This window comes from Heptranchias perlo, chromosome 20 (assembly GCF_035084215.1).
Source record: "Heptranchias perlo isolate sHepPer1 chromosome 20, sHepPer1.hap1, whole genome shotgun sequence".
NCBI classification, from domain to species: Eukaryota; Metazoa; Chordata; class Chondrichthyes; order Hexanchiformes; family Hexanchidae; genus Heptranchias; species Heptranchias perlo.
In genome coordinates this window covers 21,877,806-21,895,190 of record NC_090344.1, presented here as the reverse complement: position 1 = coordinate 21,895,190, position 17,385 = coordinate 21,877,806, and the positions used below count along the sequence as shown (strand labels likewise).

The 17,385-nt window shown below is 43.3% G+C and overlaps 1 protein-coding gene and 2 non-coding genes across 3 annotated transcripts in view; 2 read left to right on the top strand and 1 right to left on the bottom strand.

Moving 5' to 3' along the window:
- Positions 1 to 4,808: 4,808 nt before the first annotated feature.
- On the top strand, positions 4,809 to 4,898 carry trnap-ugg (transfer RNA proline (anticodon UGG)). The gene is given in 2 exon segments: positions 4,809 to 4,844; positions 4,863 to 4,898. It is a non-coding gene; the product is annotated as a tRNA-Pro (tRNA).
- A 526-nt stretch (positions 4,899 to 5,424) lies between these two features.
- trnai-aau (transfer RNA isoleucine (anticodon AAU)) lies at positions 5,425 to 5,498 on the bottom strand. The gene has a single exon. It is a non-coding gene; the product is annotated as a tRNA-Ile (tRNA).
- A 10,096-nt stretch (positions 5,499 to 15,594) lies between these two features.
- The window catches only part of LOC137335973 (zinc finger protein 271-like), a 34,743-nt gene continuing 32,952 nt past the window's right edge, over positions 15,595 to 17,385 (top strand). The window contains exon 1 of the mRNA XM_068001479.1: positions 15,595 to 15,860. Coding sequence (XP_067857580.1) covers positions 15,595 to 15,860 — 266 coding nt within the window. The remainder of the gene's footprint in view (positions 15,861 to 17,385) is intronic.

Here is a 17,385-nt window from a genome sequence, read left to right as displayed (position 1 = left end):
TTTCCAGCCACCAATATTAGTTTCGTCTCTACGACTTATATTATCAAGCAAGACATTTCAGAATTAGTTGCTCGGAAACTACATTGCTTTGGAGGATACTGAGAGGTGTCGATAAAAAGAGGGACCTTGGAGTGCATGTCCACAGATCCCTAAAGGTAAGAGGACAGGTAGTTAAGGTGGTTAAAAAGGTATAAAGGATACTTTGCTTTATTAGCCGAGGCATAGAATGTAAGAGCAGGGAGGTTATTCTGGAACTGAATAAAACACTAGTTCGGCTACAGCTGGAGTATTGCGTACAGTTTTGGTCACCACATTACAGGAAAGATGGGACTACACTAGAAATGGTACAGAGATTTACGACGGTGTTGCGAAGAGTGGAGAATTTTGGCTATGAGGATAGGTTGGATAGGCTGAGGTTGTTTTCTCTGGAACCGACGAGGCTGAGGCGAGATTTAATTGAGGTGTATAAAATTATCACGGGCCTCGATAGAGTGGATAGGAAGGACCTGATTCACGTAGCAGAGAGTTCAATAAAAAGGGTCATAGATTTAAGGTAATTGGTAGAAGGATTAGAGTGGAGCAGAGGGGAATTTTGTTCCACCCAGCGGGTGGTGGGGGTCTGGAACTCACTGCCTGAGAGGGTGAGAGAAGCAGAAACCCTCATCGGGTTTAAAAAGGACTTCAATATGCACTTGAAGAGCCGTAACCGACAAGACTACGGACTAAACGCTGGTAAGTCGGTTGATGCTGGATATCTCTTTTCCGGCCGGTACAAACATGATGGGCCGAATGGCCTCCACTAACGTAAATTTTAATGATTCTATGATATGTTTTGCCGTCTGTCTCGGCATGGTGATAACATACACTCTCCCATAAGTATACTTTAATCAAATTGGTGCTTTGTTTTACTGTGAGAGCGAAGAGATCTTAATGTTTAGACATTGACTGCAGCAGCTGGGTTGCACCTTTACTTTTCCTACCGTCTCAACCTTTCTTTAACCTTCTCTGCTGGTGTTGCAGGATCGATCAGCCGTCGCCGTTCACGGAAGCCTGAGAAGTCCATTAGAGGACAACACAAGAGACAGAGACAGGGAGAGATAGAGAAATGCATGCAAAGAAAATAAAGAGTATAAACAGAATCATAGAATCATAAAATGGTTACAGCAGAGAGGGAGGCCATTCGGCCCATCGAGCTCGTGCCGGCTCGTTGTTAAAGCAGTCAAGATAGTCCCATTCCCCCGCTCCTTCCCGTTAGCTCCGAATTTATTTCCCTTCAAGTATTTATCGAATTGCTTTTTGAAAGCCACCTTTCAATCAGCGCATTCCAGATTATAACTACTCGCTGGGGAAAGAAATGTTTCCTCATATCGCCTTTGGTTCTTTTGCCAATCACCTTAAATCTGTGTCCTCTGGTTCTCGACCCTTCCGCCAATGGGAACAGTTTCTCTTTATTTATTTATCTCAACCCTTCATGATTTTGAACACTTCGATCAAATCTCCTCTTAACGTTCTCTGCTCGAAGGAGAACAACCCCAGCACCGGCTAAATGCGGTCAATTAGCTTCAATTCATTTATTGGAGCATTAAACAGCTCTTTAAACATTACTGTGACATTATGGTAGCGCGGCCTCGCTGTCGAAGGTGTTAAATTTAATTTCTATAGAGGCGTGGGTTTGAATCCCACTGCTCTTAGAATTTCTGCCAGTGTTTATTTTGACCTGTTCACAGAAAACCCGATTGTAGTGCGATGGAGCAGAGGATGTGAAAGAAGCTGAAAGTGAACGTGCAGATATTATTTTCATCACGGGGACAGGACACGTTCCCACAGGTGAGGGCCGCTCACCTTAATATTCCTTCCAACAGAGTGGGACAGGTGATCAAAGTGACCGGGCTCTAGCAGCGCAATCAGTCAGTGCGCGGTCCTTATATGACCGGACAAGTTCGGGAAATGGCGAGGTTGTTAGTCGAGTCTCACCTAGATCAACAAATCCTTTTCCTTGTGAACATTTCGAACGGAGCTGAACGTATAATTGAGTGTTCCAAAATGCATCAATTATTTGTATCGCCACGTGGTTCCTCTTGTTGTAATATCAGATGAGATATTTCGTGTTATTAGTTTACAGGAGGGAGGCTGCGGTATTGGAGCCGCAAACTATGATTTTGATCCATCTACAAATTATGGAATTTAGCCTGAGCTTTAACCCTGCGCGTTCGACCGCTCAGTCACGATACTTTCCATCTTGCGATCTTCAGGAGCTACTTTCACAGGAATAGAATTACTGCAAGCTAGAATTCTACCCCTCAAGCACCAATGCTCGCAGGCAGCAGGATGCATGTGTCCAGTTGGAAACCTGACTGAAGGAACATGCAGTCTGACAGAGCCGGAAGTCCAGCAGATTGACTTTTGCGGTGAGCAGATGATGTGCCTCCATCTTGAGAGTGTTTCGCCAATCCAGCTCAGAGAGGATTAAGCATTATAAATTCGGGTGGGACTGGAGCCACTTGTATAAGATGAAGTGCAGGAGGTTGTACCCCTTCCTTTACCAACATGAATGATCCTGTTGCTGTTTTGCTGCAAAATTTCACTTCCCAGCGCCGAAATCACCGAACCCTGAACTAAAATTCAACGATGGTGAGATTCGGACACACAACCTTTGCAGTGATTTGAAGAAGTCCCACGTGCTATCCATGGCACCACAAATCGGCTATCGATTAGGTTATTTCACGTTACCCATATGCTGCTTTGGAACTTTTGCTGCGGTGCAGCAACTGGTTGAAAAGCTCAGTGGGGATTCACAGCGCTCCTGAGAAATCGACACAGGGACGGTTTGTGCAATGCATAGTCCTCTCTCTCGCTCCCATTTGCTCACTCTCGCTTTCTCTCTTGAGCTCTGACTCTCCCCGTTTATCTCAAGAGGGCTGGAAAACAAGGGGTGGATGTTATGTTACAGCTGCACAGAGCTCTGGTGAGACCCCATCTGGAGGATTGCATTCAGTTCCGGGCATCCACCTCAGGAAGGATGCTCGAGGGGCTGAATGGCCTACTCATGTTCCCAAGTTCCAATGAATGGAACAATAATTCAAGTATAGAGACCCGAATGTCTCAGGATGAGTGAGTGAAGAATGTTTTCTGTTTGAAGTACTGATTTCATGAATTGAATACTCCCAGTGTCCTACCTCATTGCAGCCCAGGCCGGACAAACTGCTCGCACAAAGTGGCATTTTCTGATTCGATCACGCTGCGTTTTGACGTTGAGTCAGATGTCTGTCTGTCTATCTGTCTGTCTGTTTATCCGTCTGATTGGGTCTCGGCCTCATTCTCAGGCCAGGCTTTTTGTTTGCTGGCTGCAGGCCTCGCTCCCCGACTGACTGAACAACTGCCGGGCCGTGTGTCAGAATCAATGACTGTGACTGACTGTCTGCCCATTTATGGCCACATTTCTGAGTTCCTGCCTTCGCTCTGTGTCGCAGGCCTGTCTCTGTCCCTTAGGATCACAACACACCCACAAGCTTCACGACTGAACGCAGGTTTGGACAGTCTGTCCTCGCAGGTCCTTCGGAAGCGAATGATTTTGAACTGAATTATTTTTCCTGAGTGACTTGTGAAGTTTGGTTCAGTGATATGTTTGCGAAAGAGAACGGAGGTAATAGTTAGTGTGCAACTCGACATTTCTCTACATCGGAATAGAAGACGTGATTGGATGGATAGAAGAGGTCTGAAAGGATGGCCGATCGGCTGTGGGTGGCACCGAATTCTGCAGTGGCTGCAGTGGTTTATTACCGGTAATGAAAATGAGGTAATATACTACCACAAGCTGCCGGTGAAAATCATTCAATTTCCCAAACTTGACCCACCGAATCAAATGAAGCTGCTGGGAAAGCTACAAGACAACGCCGGTCTATCGGGCATCGTTTGAAGCAACTGGCAGTTTAAAGTGGCATCTACAGCCATGCAATTACTGCCATGTGCCGCTGCGATCGACGAGTGGTTGAAGCGTTAAATTCAAGATCAAATGGAGTTTTCCTTCGCAGGTTTGATTTCTGCTCGCTGAATTATTGTTTAAAGATCCGTTCAATGCTCAAATGAATGAACTGGATCTAACTCACTTCATTTATCTCTCTCAGAGCATGAGAGATACTCGAGCGTGACCGGCGCTTTTAATTGGGTGCCCAATGTACTCTTGCAAAATTCAAATACACAAGAAAGAATCTTGCCCAATCTGCAACTAAAATTCTGCTACTTTGCAGAACCACCCATTTATAAGCGACTTTATTTACATGAATCTCTCTATCTCTCCTTGTCTCTTGTCTCAATGTTGTCCCCTGATGGACTTCTCAGGCTTCCTGGAACGGTAAAGGCTGATCTAACCTGCAACACCAGCAGGGAAAGGTAAAGGAAAAAAAGACTGAGACGGTCGGAAAAGTAAAGGTGCAACCCAGCTGATAAATTCGTAGCTAATGTCTCCACATTTTTGTCTCTTCGCCCTCACAGTGAAAGAAAACAGCAATGTGAGTAAAATATACTTATGATAGCTTGTGTACTCTGACGATGCCGAGACAGATGCCAATGTTGCTTCAGATTAACTAATTCTGAAAAGTATTATTTGAAAAAAACAAGTCGTACAGTGTAAACGAATTTAGTAAAGAGAGGCTAATATTGGTGACTGGAAATAGGTCGTGTACAACTTGATATTGCTGTATTTTGGAATAGAAAACGAGATTGGGTGGACAGAAGCGGTTGGAAAGGATAGCCGATCGGCTGAAGACTATGGTGAAATTTTAGACCGGCTGCAGGGCTTTCTAGTAAGCGGCTCGTTGGTCTAGGGGTATGATTCTCGCTTTGGGCGTTTTTCTAATGGAATATGCGAGAGGTCCCGGGTTCAAATCCCGGACGAGCCCTGATATCTCACTGCTTTTTAGTGAAAAGTCACCAATTGGATTCTGACATCTTTGCAGTTGTTCGAATTGAATTATATTTGAGCTCCAGAGGACAAAGTGCAGAAGTTTCCAAGGCGCAACACACACGGAGTAAATAAAATGTCTCAAGATGATGTGGAGATTGAAGCTGAATGTGAATTTCCCCCAATTTCGGCGGTCTCATTGATATTAGATGACGGGATCGAGAACCACATATCCAAGTTTGCCGATGACACAAAGATAGACAGAATTATAAGCAGTGTGGATGGAAGAATGAGATTCCAGAGAGATATTACTCGATTAAGTGAATGGGCAAAACTGCGGCAAATGGATTTCAACGTAAGCAAGTTTGAGGCCGTCCACTTTGGACCTCAAAAAGATAGATCAGAAAACATATTAATGGATGTTACTCCAAAAAATTGACCTCATGACATTTTGTGTGGATTCGCTTGTTTCTCAAGTCTGCCAAACTTTTAAAAGTTACCAAAATATTGCAATAGGAACCTTATGGCCCGTACGGGGATCGAACCCGCGACCTTGGCGTTATTAGCACCACGCTCTAACCAACTGAGCTAACCGGCCATGTGGACATCTTAGCTTTATGGGCTAACCCGCGTGTTGGGTAGTTTGTGTTTATTTTTGCACCAGCTGACTTCTTCTCAGGCTTTTTGTTTGCTGGCTGCAGGCCTCGCTCCCCGACTGACTGAACAACTACCGGGCTGTGTGTCGGAATCAATGATTGTGACTGACTGTCTGCCCATTTATGGCCCTGAATGGCCACATTTCTGAGTTCCTGCCTTCGCCCTTTGTCACAGGCCTGTCTCTGTCCCTTCGGGTGACAAAACACCCACAAGCTTCACGACTGAACGCAGGTTTGGCCAGTCTGTCCTCGCAGGTCCTTCGGAAGCTGATGCTGTTGAACTGAATTATTTTTCCTGAGTGACTTGTGAAGTTTAGTTCAGCGATATGTTTGCGAAAGAGAACGGAGGAAATTGTTAGTGTGCAACTCGACATTTCTCTTCATCGGAATAGAAAACGTGATTGGATGGATCGAAGAGATCTTAAAGGATAACCGATCGGCTGCGGCTGGTACTTAATTGTGCAGTGGCTGCAGTGGTTTATTACCGGTGGTTTGTTCTCGGTGTCTTGTTTGGCTTGGGGTATGATTCTCGCTTTGGAATATTTGACGGTTGATTCTGAGCGAGGTCCAGTTTTTCAATGTTGTTTGAAGCTCAAATAAATATGAACCAGATTTAACCAACCACATTACTCTCCTTCAAACAGATATTTCAGCAGACGAGTGTCCAATAGTCTCTTACAAGACATTTGAAGGAATCTCTCCCGAGCTCCATGTTAAATTCTTGCTCGTTCGCAGAACTTGACATTTGTTTCTATACTTTAATCTGTCTCTTGACTCTCTGTGTTTTCACCTCATGGACTTCTCAGGCTTTATTAAACGGCCAAGGATGATCGAAGCTGCAGAGAAGTGTAAAGATAGGAAGGCGGAGACTATAGGAGAAGCAAAGGTGCAACCCAGCTGATGAATTCAGAACTAATGTCCACTAATGTCTCTTCGCCCTCACAGTGAAAAATCAGCAATTTGATTCCAGTATACTTTTGGTTGAGCGTATAATCGGCAGATGTTGAGACAGACACCAATCGAACTGTTGTCGTGGCGATGAAAGCGCCCAAATGCTAAACACTAGATCACAAGGTAACGCTGAACATTCTTTGCTGTGAACAAGCAGACAAACGCGGCCTTTCCCACTTGTCATTTTCGGGCCAGGCAAGCTGCTCGCACAAAATCGCATTTTCTATTTGAACTACGATCGGGACAAAAGGTGATGTTCAGTCAATGACAGCACCAAGTGCAAGTAGTCATATACACGAAATAGAAAGTGAGGTAATATACTACCACAAGCTGCCGGTGAAAATCATTCAATTTCCCAGAATTAACGCACCGAATCAAATGTAGCTCCTGGGAAAGCTGCAAGACAACGCAGGTCTATCGGGCATCGTTTGAAGCAACTGGCAGTTTAAAGTGGCACCTCCTGCTGCTTCTGTGGGGAGTGAGAGAGAGAGAGACACTGTCGGTATCTGCGTACAGTTTGATTTTGTACAGAACTGCAGAGAGAAACAGCAAATATACCGGGGCTGTGAGATATGGTATCTTATTCATATTTAACTACAAGAATATCCGGAATCAAATGCTGAAAGAAATGGAGAGATCAGAGGCCTGAGAATAAACACAGAGCTGAATGAATCACGAAAGAGTGAAAGAGAAATAAATGTCATCAGTTCCACAGTGTTTGGTGCGGATTGTTGAGAACTCCCCGGTGGGCTGGTGGTTTGAATTCGGTGATTTCACCGCCACGTGGTTCGATTCCCAGTCAGGGAATAAACGTTATACAAGAATTAAGATCCTATTGAATTAACTGCATGAAGCAAATTAATCGCAGTTCGTCGTTGCATCATTGTTTGAATCAACAGATAACTTTTTATTTCAGACTGAAGGAGATACTGACATGGTCATCAAGAGACAGTCAAAACTTTAATAAGATTTTTGCTCTTTGCATGTGATGAATTTTTATCATTTTACACATTGTAAGTCATAAAGTAATGCAAAAAATTCAGAAGCCTTTCAACCGAGTAAGAGTCGAACCTATAATGTTTTAAATTTATTAGAAGATACGTTATTTGCTGCACCACTGGCTCAGATTGCAGAAAGTAAGCAGCAGCTCACACTCTCAAAGCGCTGCGAGATGAACAGGTCCCGAGTCAGCCTCGGTCATGAGCACGGGACACCACGAGTCTGAGGGCATCAAAAGGCGCTCACGAAAAAATTACCAAAGAGAGGTACGTTTTTTTTCCGGCCGACGACAGCTTTGTTGGTCGAACAGAACACTTCAAAGGAGTAGATCTTTATGATCGTTCGTTCAATTCCGTCTCAATGGAGCGATCAAGCAGCAATTAGCTCAAGGCCGCTCTCGTAAGTTGACAGCTTAACATTTTGGCGCTGTGGCACAGGACGCCTCTTTTCCTTTCTCAAACCTCAAGGCTTTCTGTGTCTGCTCAAACACGGCTGTTTTGCTGGAGCATTTGCCTCTCCTCACCAGCAGGGAGTGCCATCGAGCTGCAACACTTCAAACCGCACTCACTTTCAGGCAAAAAATCTTCTCCCACTCAGGCAGACAAACTCTCCCTCCTTCCAAAAGCTCTGGGCGGCTGTTTCATTCCGGTAACCTGATCTGCCTTCCACAGGATCGGGCTCTTCTCAGCATCATTCATGATTAATGTGGTTTTCCGTTCTGCTGTTGTTCACTTGCTGATGCTCGATACCGCCGATTGTAGCAAAGTAATTAATGTATTCAGAGAGCAAGGCAAGATTTCGCTGCTGGTCGTGGAGCTGCTTGGAGCCGAGTGCGAAGCAGCTGCTGTGAAGGACAATCCGTTCTTATATTTTTTGCTGGTTTACTTGAAAACAAATCTACCGTGGACGGATATCGGGTTGATTTTCTGGAAGGATCAAATCAACAGCTCAGAAAAATCTACCAAAGCCAAAGGAACAAAAAATATCTCCGTCTTTGTAAAGGATTAAATGCCGGAATTCAGAATCCAACCCACGCCTCGAGGAGAGGTGGAGACCTAAAAGCAGCGCCTTCGACCCGCGAGGCGATCCAAACTCCGAAACTGTGATTTACTGACCCTGATTTGCCCAATGAGGCGCCAAGAAAGTTTCACGTGGTCCGACTTTCGGTGGATGCTGTTGGAACGCTAAAGGAGCCCCATTGGTCAGAAATCAAACCTTTCAGGTGGTGAGCGAGAATTCGACCCCTGAACCACCAATACATCCATGATCAGTAAATGCATGTGTCCTTTTGGAATCTTATCTGAAAGAACATGCAGTCGGACAGAGCTCCTGTGATCACCCAACTCAGTCTGATCCACAGCCATACTGCCATGTGCCGTTGCGATCGCCGAGTGGTTGAAGCGTTAAATTCAAGATCAAATGGAGTTTTCCTTCGCAGGTTTGATTTCTGCTCGCTGAATTATTGTTTAAAGATCCGTTCAATGCTCAAATGAATGAACTGGATCTAATTCACTTCATTTATCTCTCTCAGAGCATGAGAGATACTCGAGCGTGGCCGGCGCTTTTAATTGGGTGCCCAATGTACTCTTGCAACATTCAAATACACAAGAAAGAATCTTGCCCAATCTGCAACTAAAATTCTGCTACTTTGCAGAACCACCCATTTATAAGCGACTTTATTTACATGAATCTCTCTATCTCTCCTTGTCTCTTGTCTCTATGTTGTCCCCTGATGGACTTCTCAGGCATCCTGGAACGGTAAAAGCTGATCTCACCTGCAACACCAGCAGGGAAAGGTAATGAAAAAAAAAGACCGAGACGGCAGGAAAAGTAAAGGTGCAACCCAGCTGATAAATTCGGAGCTAATGTCTCCACATTTATGTCTCTTCGCCCTCACAGTGAAAGAAAACAGCCTTATAATTGAAGTACACTGATGGTAACGTATATTCTATGACGATGCCGAGACAGATTACAATGTTGCTTCAGATTAACTAATTCTGAAAAGTCTTATTTGATAAAACAAGTCGTTCATTGGAAACGAATTTTTAAAAGAGAGACTAATATTGGTGACTGGAAATAGTTAGTGTACAACTTGATATTGCTGCACATCGGAATAGAAAACGAGATTGGATGGACAGAAGAGGTCTGAAAGGATGGCCAATCGGCTGAAGACGGTGGTGTGATTCTCGCTTCGGGTATTTCAACGACGTGAATATGCGAGAGGTCCCGGGTTCAAATCCCGGACGAGCCCTTTTTGTCACTGTTTCTGTGTTCGAAGTCACCAATTGGATTTTGATATCTTTGCAGTTATTAGAATTGAATTATATTTGAGCTCCAGAGGACAAAGTGTGGAAGTTTCCAAAGCGCAACACACACGTAGTAAATAAAATGTCTCAAGATGCTGTGGAGATTGAAGCTGAATGTGAATTTAGCCCAGTTTGACCGGTCTGATTGATATTAGATGACGGGATCGAGAATCACATGTCCAAGTTTGCCGATGACAGAATTGTAAGCAGTGTAGGTGGAAGAATGAGATTACAGAGAGATATTACTAGATTAAGTGAATGGGCAAAACTGTGGCAAATTGATTTCAATGTAGGCACGTGTGAGGCCGTCCACTTTGCACCTAAAAATATTACATCAGAATACTTTATAAATGGTGAATTGCTCGAAACTCTTGAGGTCCAAAGGGACTTCGGGGTCTATGTACATACATCATTAAACTGTCATGGACAGGTACAGGAAATAATCAAATAGTCAAATAGAATGTTGGCCTTTATATCTGGAGGGTTAGAATACAAGGGGTTAGAAGTCATGCTTCAGTTATACAAAGTTCCTGGTTGGACCAAACCTGGAGTACTGTGATCAGTTCTGAGCACCGCACCTTAGGAGTGATATATTGGCCTTGGGGGGAGTGAAGCATAGATTTACCAGAATGGTATCTGGATTCCCAGCGCTAAATTATGAGGAGAGATTACACAAACTAGGGTTGTTGTGGGGAAAATGCTGGAGTCTATAATTAAGTATAGGGTGACTGAACACCTCGAGAATTTACAGTTAATCAGAGAGAGCCAGCATGGATTTGTGAAAGGAGGTCGTGCTTGACAAACCTGATTGAATTTTTTGAAGAGGTGACTAAAGTAGTGGACAAGGGAATGTCAATGGATGTTATTCATATGGACTTCCAGAAGGCATTTGATAAGGTCCCACATCAGAGATTGTTAGCGAAGATAGAAGCCCATGGAATCGAAGGAAAAGTACGGACTTGGTTAGAAAGTTGGCTGAGCGAAAGGCGACAGAGAGTAGGGATGGGTAGGTACTCACATTGGCAGGATGTGACCAGTGGAGTCCCGCAGGGATCTGTCTTAGGGCCTCAATTATTTACAATATTCATTAACGACTTCGATGAAGGCATCGAAAGTCTCATATCTAAGTTTGCCGATGACATAAAGATTGGTGACATTGTAAGCAATGTAGATGAAAACATAAAATTACAAAGCGATATTGATAGATTAGGTGAATGGGCAAAACTGTGGCAAATGGAATTCAATGTAGACAAATGTGAGGTCATCCACTTTGGATCAAAAAAGGATAGAACAGGGTCCTTTCTAAATGGTAAAAAAGTTAAAAACAGTGAATGTCCAAAGGGACTTAAGGGTTCAGGTACATAGATCATTGAAGTGTCATGATCAGGTGCAGAAAATAATCAAGAAGGCTAATGGAATGCTGGCCTTTATAACTAGAGGACTAGAGTACAAGGAGGCAGAAGTTATGCCAGAGCCGTACAAAACCCTGGTTAGACCACACCTGGAGTACTGTGTGCAGTTTTGGGAACCGCACCTTCGGAAGGACATATTGACCTTGGAGGCAGTGCAGCGTAGGTTTACTAGAATGATACCCGGACTTCAAGGTTTAAGTTACGAGGAGAGATTACACAAATTGGGGTTGCATTCTTTACAGTTTCGAAGGTTAAGGGGTGATCTGATCGAAGTTTATTAGGGGAACAGATAGGGTGGATAGAGAGAAACTATTTCCACTGATTGGGGATTCTAGGAGTAGAAGGCACAGTCTAAAAATTAGAGCCAGACCTTTCAGGAGTGAGATTAGAAAACATTTCTACACACAAAGGGTTGTAGAAGTTTGGAACTCTCTTCCGCGAACGGCAATTAATACTAGCTCAATTGCTAAATTTAAATCTGAGATGGACAGTTTCTTTTTGGCAACCAAAGGTATTAAGGGATATGGGCCATAGGCAGGTACATGGAATTAGATCACAGATCAGCCATGATCTTATCAAATGGCAGAGCAGGAACGAGGGGCTGAATGGCCTATTCCTGTTCCTATGTTGCATTCTCTAGAATTCAGAAGATTAAGGGGTGATTTGATCGAAGTTTCAAGATATTAAGCGGAACTGAAGGGGTAGATAGAGAGAAACTATTTCCGCTGGTTGGGGAGTCTATGATGAGGGAACATAGCGTAAAAATTAGAGCCAGGACTTTCAGGAATAAAGTTAGGAAACACTTCTACACGCAAAGGTTGGTAGAAGTTTGGAACACGGTTCAGCAAACGGCAGTTGAAGCGACCTCAATTGTAAATTTTAAATCTTAGATTGACAGGTTTTTGTTAACCGAAGTTACGAAGAGATATGGGGCTGAGGCGGTTATAGGGAGTTAGGTCACAGGTCAGACATTTTTAAAATATTCATGGAATGTGGGCGTCGCTGGCAAGGCCAGCATTTATTGTCCATCCCTTACTGCCCTTGAGAAGGTGGTCGTGAGCCGTCTTCTTCAACTGCTGAAGTCCGTGTGGTGAAGGTTCTCCCACAGTGCTGTTAGGTTGGGAGTTCCAGGATTTTTACCCAGTGACGACGAGGGAACGGCGATATATTTCCAAGTCGGGACGGGGTGTGAATTGCAGAGCAACGTGCAGGCGGTTTTGTTCCCATGTGCCTGCTGCTCTTTTCCTTCTAGGTGGTAGAGGTCGCGGGTTTGGGAGGTGCTGTTGAAGAAGCCTTGGCGAGTTGCTGCAGTGCATCCTGTGGATGGTACACACTGCAGCCACTGTGCACCGGTGGTGAAGGGAATGAATGTTTAGTGTGGAGGATGGGGTGCCAATCAAGCGGGCTGCTTTGTCCTGGATGGTGTCGAGCTTCTTGAGTGTTGTTGGAGCTGTACCCATCCAGGCAAGTGGAGATTATTCCATCACCTTCCTGATTTATGCCTTGTCGATGGTGGAAAGGCTTTGGAGAATGAAGAGGTGATTCACTCGCCACAGAATACCCAGCCGCTGACCTGCTCTTGTCGCCAGAGTATTTATGTGGTTGGTCCAGTTAAGTTTCTGATCCGTTGTCACCCCCAGGATGTTGATTTGAGTGATTCTGCGATGGTAATCTCGTTGAAAGTCAAGGCGAGGTGGTTAGAAAGTCTCTTGACTGGCACTTGTCTGGCGCGAATGTTACTTGCCACTTATGAGCCCAAGCCTGGATGTTGTCCAGGTCTTGCTGCATGCGGGCTCGGACGGCTTCATTATCTGAGGGGTTGCGAATGGAAATGAACACTGTGCAATCATCAGCGAACATCCCCATTTCTGACGTTATGATGGAGGGAAGGTCATTGATGAAGCAGCTGAAGATGGTTGGGCCTAGGACACTGCCTTGAGGAACTCCTGCAGCCATGTCCTGGGGCTGAGATGATTGGCCTCCAACAAACTCTACCATCTTCCTTTGTGCTCGGTATGACTCCAGCCACTGGAGAGTTTTCTCCCTGATTCCCATTGACTTCAAATTTACTCGGGCTTCTTGATGTCACACTCGGTCAACTGCTGCCTTGCTGTCAAGGCAGTCACTTTCACCTCACCTCTGGAATTCAGCTCTATTGTCCATGGTAGGACCAAGGCTGTCATGAGATCTGGAGCCTATTTGTCCTGGTGGAACCCAAACTGAGCATCGGTGAGCAGGTTATTGGTGAGTTCGTGCCGCTTGATAGCGCTGTCGACGACACCTTCCATCACTTTGCTGATGATTGAGAGCAGACTGATGGTGCGGCAATTGGCCGGATTCGATTTGTTCTGCTTTTTGTGGACTGAATTGCGGAACAGACTCGATGGGCGAGATGGCCGACTCCTGATCCCGTGTTCCTCATTGGTGCAGAATTTAGAACGATCCTGCATTGGCCAGGTATCAAGCTCGAATCGCATGATGAGCAGGCGAGAATTCAATGCCAATACCAAAAATCCTCCCATGGCCATTTGCTGCATGTGTCCGTTTGGAATCCTGTTTGAAAGCACATGCAGTCTGGCGGAGGTACTGTGATCCCCCTCCTCAGTCTGACCCAGAGCTGTGCAAGAATTACTTTGTGCAGCTGCAATGGCCCAGTGTTTGAAGCGTTGGACTCTCACCCCACTCGGGTTTTCTTGCCCCGGTTTGAATTCTACTCGGTGAGTTACTGTTTAACGATCTGTTCAATGTCCAAATGAATAAACTAGAGCGAATTGACCGCGTTTACCTTTTTCAAAGCAGGAGAGGCATTCCACCGTGGCGGGCGACCAATGCTTTCTTTCAAGATTTCAAGACACGAGAAGGATTATCTCCCAATCAGCAACTTAAATTCTGCTAGATTGCAGAACCTGGCATTTATACTCTTTGTTTATTTCCTTGCATCTCTGTATCCGTCACTGACTCTGTCTCTTGTCGACAAGTGTTTAATTTTTTACATACATTATTCATGTGTATAATTTATTATATAATAATTCATGTGTTTAATTTATTATCTAAATAATTCAATAGTTTAACTTAATATATCAATAATTGAATTGTTTAATGTATTATATAATGAAATTGTTTAATTGATTGCATAAATACTTCGTGTTTAATTTATCATATAAATAATTCATTTTTAAAATTTGTTATATCATCAACTGTTTAATTTACTATATAAAGAACACAAGTCTTTAATTTGTTAATACAAAATTCAATTGTTTAATTTCTTTTATAATAATTTGTGTTTAATTTATTAAATAAATAATTCAATAGCTTAATTGGTTATCTAAATAATTCAATTGATTAATTTATTATATAAATAGTTCAATCCTTTAATTTTATATATAAATAATTCAATAGTTTATTTTATCATATCAATAATTCAATTGTTTAATTTATTATATAAAGACAAGTGTTTAATTTATTATATAAATAATTCAATTGTTTAATTTACAGTATAAACAATTTAACTGTTTCATTTATTATACAATTTATTCAAGTGTTTATTTTTATATAAACACTTCAAATGTTCAATTATCAAAATAATTAAAATGTTTAATTTATTATAAAAATAACTCAATAGTTTGTTGTATAAATAATTCAATAGTTTCATTTATTATAAAAATAATTCATTAATTTAATTTATAATTGAAATAATTCAATTGGTTTATTTATTATATAAATAATTCAAGTGTATAATTTATTATATAAATAATTCACGTGTTTAATTGTTATAAATAAATTTAAAATGTAATTATATAATAAATTAAAGGGTTTAATTTATTATACAAATAATTCAATCGTTTAATTTATTATCCAAATAATTCAATTGATAGAATTCTCAGGCTTCCTTGAATGGTGAAAGCTGATCTAACCAGCAACACCAGCTGGCTGAGACGGTAGGAAAAGTAAAGTTAAAACGCAGCTGATGAGTTCGTAGCCAATGTCTCCACATTTATGGAGCTTCAGAGCACTTCATTCTGCAAACTGATCAATAGAAAGCAAGTCGTACATTCAAAACGAATTTGGTGAAGAGAGGATAATATTGTTGACTTGAAATAATAAGTGTTGAATCTGATATCGCTGCACATCATATATTGTAGAAGAAAGCGAGAATGGACGGATACTGTGTTCTGGAAGGATTGCTGATCGGCTGCGTGACAGCGAAATTTTACATTGGCTGCACGGCTCTGTTGCCAGTTGATCTTTGGATCTGATTCCCGCTCAGGCAATTTCACTGGTTCAAATCCAGGAGCTCTTATTCACTTTCACTGGATTTCCCACTGAAGCCCAAATAAAGTTTCACTCTCTTCGGTCCTCCATAAATCCTGATGTCGCAGCCTCTCTCATTCCGGGAGCTGGCGAACAGCAGAAAACTGATGGGTTTGTTGTCGCATCTGGAATGCGGTTTTGAACTGTTGCTATTCGCCGAGACAGCGCTGCAGGAGCCTTTCATGATCTCGTTCAGTGAAGAGAGACCGGCAGGCGGCTCCCAGACAGGGCTCAGGCCGGGACCGGGCAGCGGCTGGATGAGAGAGCGGGGCTCCTGCGCTGTTGCTGTTGCTGCTTCCGCCTCTGTGAGTCCGTGCGGCGGTCGGTACTGATCTCCCTCTTATGGATACGGCTCCAACTATTGGTTGTGGACCTCGTGGCGCAACGGTAGCGCGTCTGATTCCAATATCGGAAAGATGCGTATTCGAATCACGCTTCCACGGCGGTTAAATGTCTCTCTGTTTTATAGCGGTGCCGTCTTTTTGGGATGGGCTGTTCACTGTTTGTAAAATAATAATTATTGTAGAATCATAGAATGGACACAGTACAGAAGGAGGCCATTCGACCTATCGAACCCATGCCGGCTTTATGTAAGAGCAACTCAGTTCGGCCCTTTCCTCGTAGCCCTGCATTTTTTCCGCTTCAAGTACTTATCAAATTCCTTTTTGAAAGCCACGATTGAATCTGCTTCCACCACCCTTTCAGGCAGCGCATTCCAGATTATAACTACTCGCTGCGTAAAAAAGATTTTCCTCATGTCGCCTTTGGTTCTTTTGCCAATCACCTCAAATCTTTGTCCTCTGGCTCTCGACAGTTCCGCCAATGGGAACAGCTTCTCTTTATTTACTTTATCTGAACCCTTCATGACTTTGAACACTTCTATCAAATCTCCTCTGCACCTTCTCTGCTCTAAGGGAACAATCCCAGCACGCGGCAAATGCGGTCAATTGGTTCCAATTCATTTATGTGAGCATTAAACGGACCTTTAAACAGTGGCCATGTTTTATGGAAGCCTGAGCTGGTGGTCAAAAGCGCGTGGATCCAATGTCTGTGTTGTTTCTGCGTTCAAATTTCACCACTGACAGAATTTTTGGCAATGTTCATTTTGACCTGTTCACAGAAAACCCGATTGTAGAGCGATGGAGCAGAGGATGTGAAAGAAGCTGAAAGTGAAAGTGCAGATATTAGTTTCATCACGGGGACAGGACACGTTTCCACAGGTAATGACCTCTCACCTGAAGATTCTTTCTAGCAGAGTGGGACAGGTGATCAGAGTGACCGGGCTCTAGCGGCACAATCGGTCAGTGCGCGGTCTTTTTATGCCGTAGATTCTGGGGAAATGCCGAGGTTGTTAATTCGAGTCTCAGCGAGATCAAACAATCCTTTTGCTTGTGAACATTTCGACCGGAGTTGAAGGTACAATTGGTATGTTCGAAAATGTATCAACTTATTTGAATTGCCATGTGGTTCCTCCGGACCACGCTGTTGCAATAGCAGATGAGATGTTTAGTATTACTTGTTTACAGGAGGGAGGCTGCGGTTTTGGAGACGCAAACTATGATTTTCATCTATTTACAAATCGTGGGATTTAACTGGAAATTTAAAGCAACGCCTTCGACCGCTCAGCCAGGATACTTTCCATCCTACACTTCAGGAACTAGTTTTACAGGAATAGAATTACTGCAAGCAAGAATTCTACCCCTGAAGCACCAATGCTCACACGTAAACTTCTCGGCATTGTGATAATATACACTCTACCATAAGTATACTTCAATCAAATTAGTGTTTTGTTTCACTGTGAGAGCGAAGAGACATTGATGTGTAGGCATTGGCTGCAGCAGCTGGCTTGC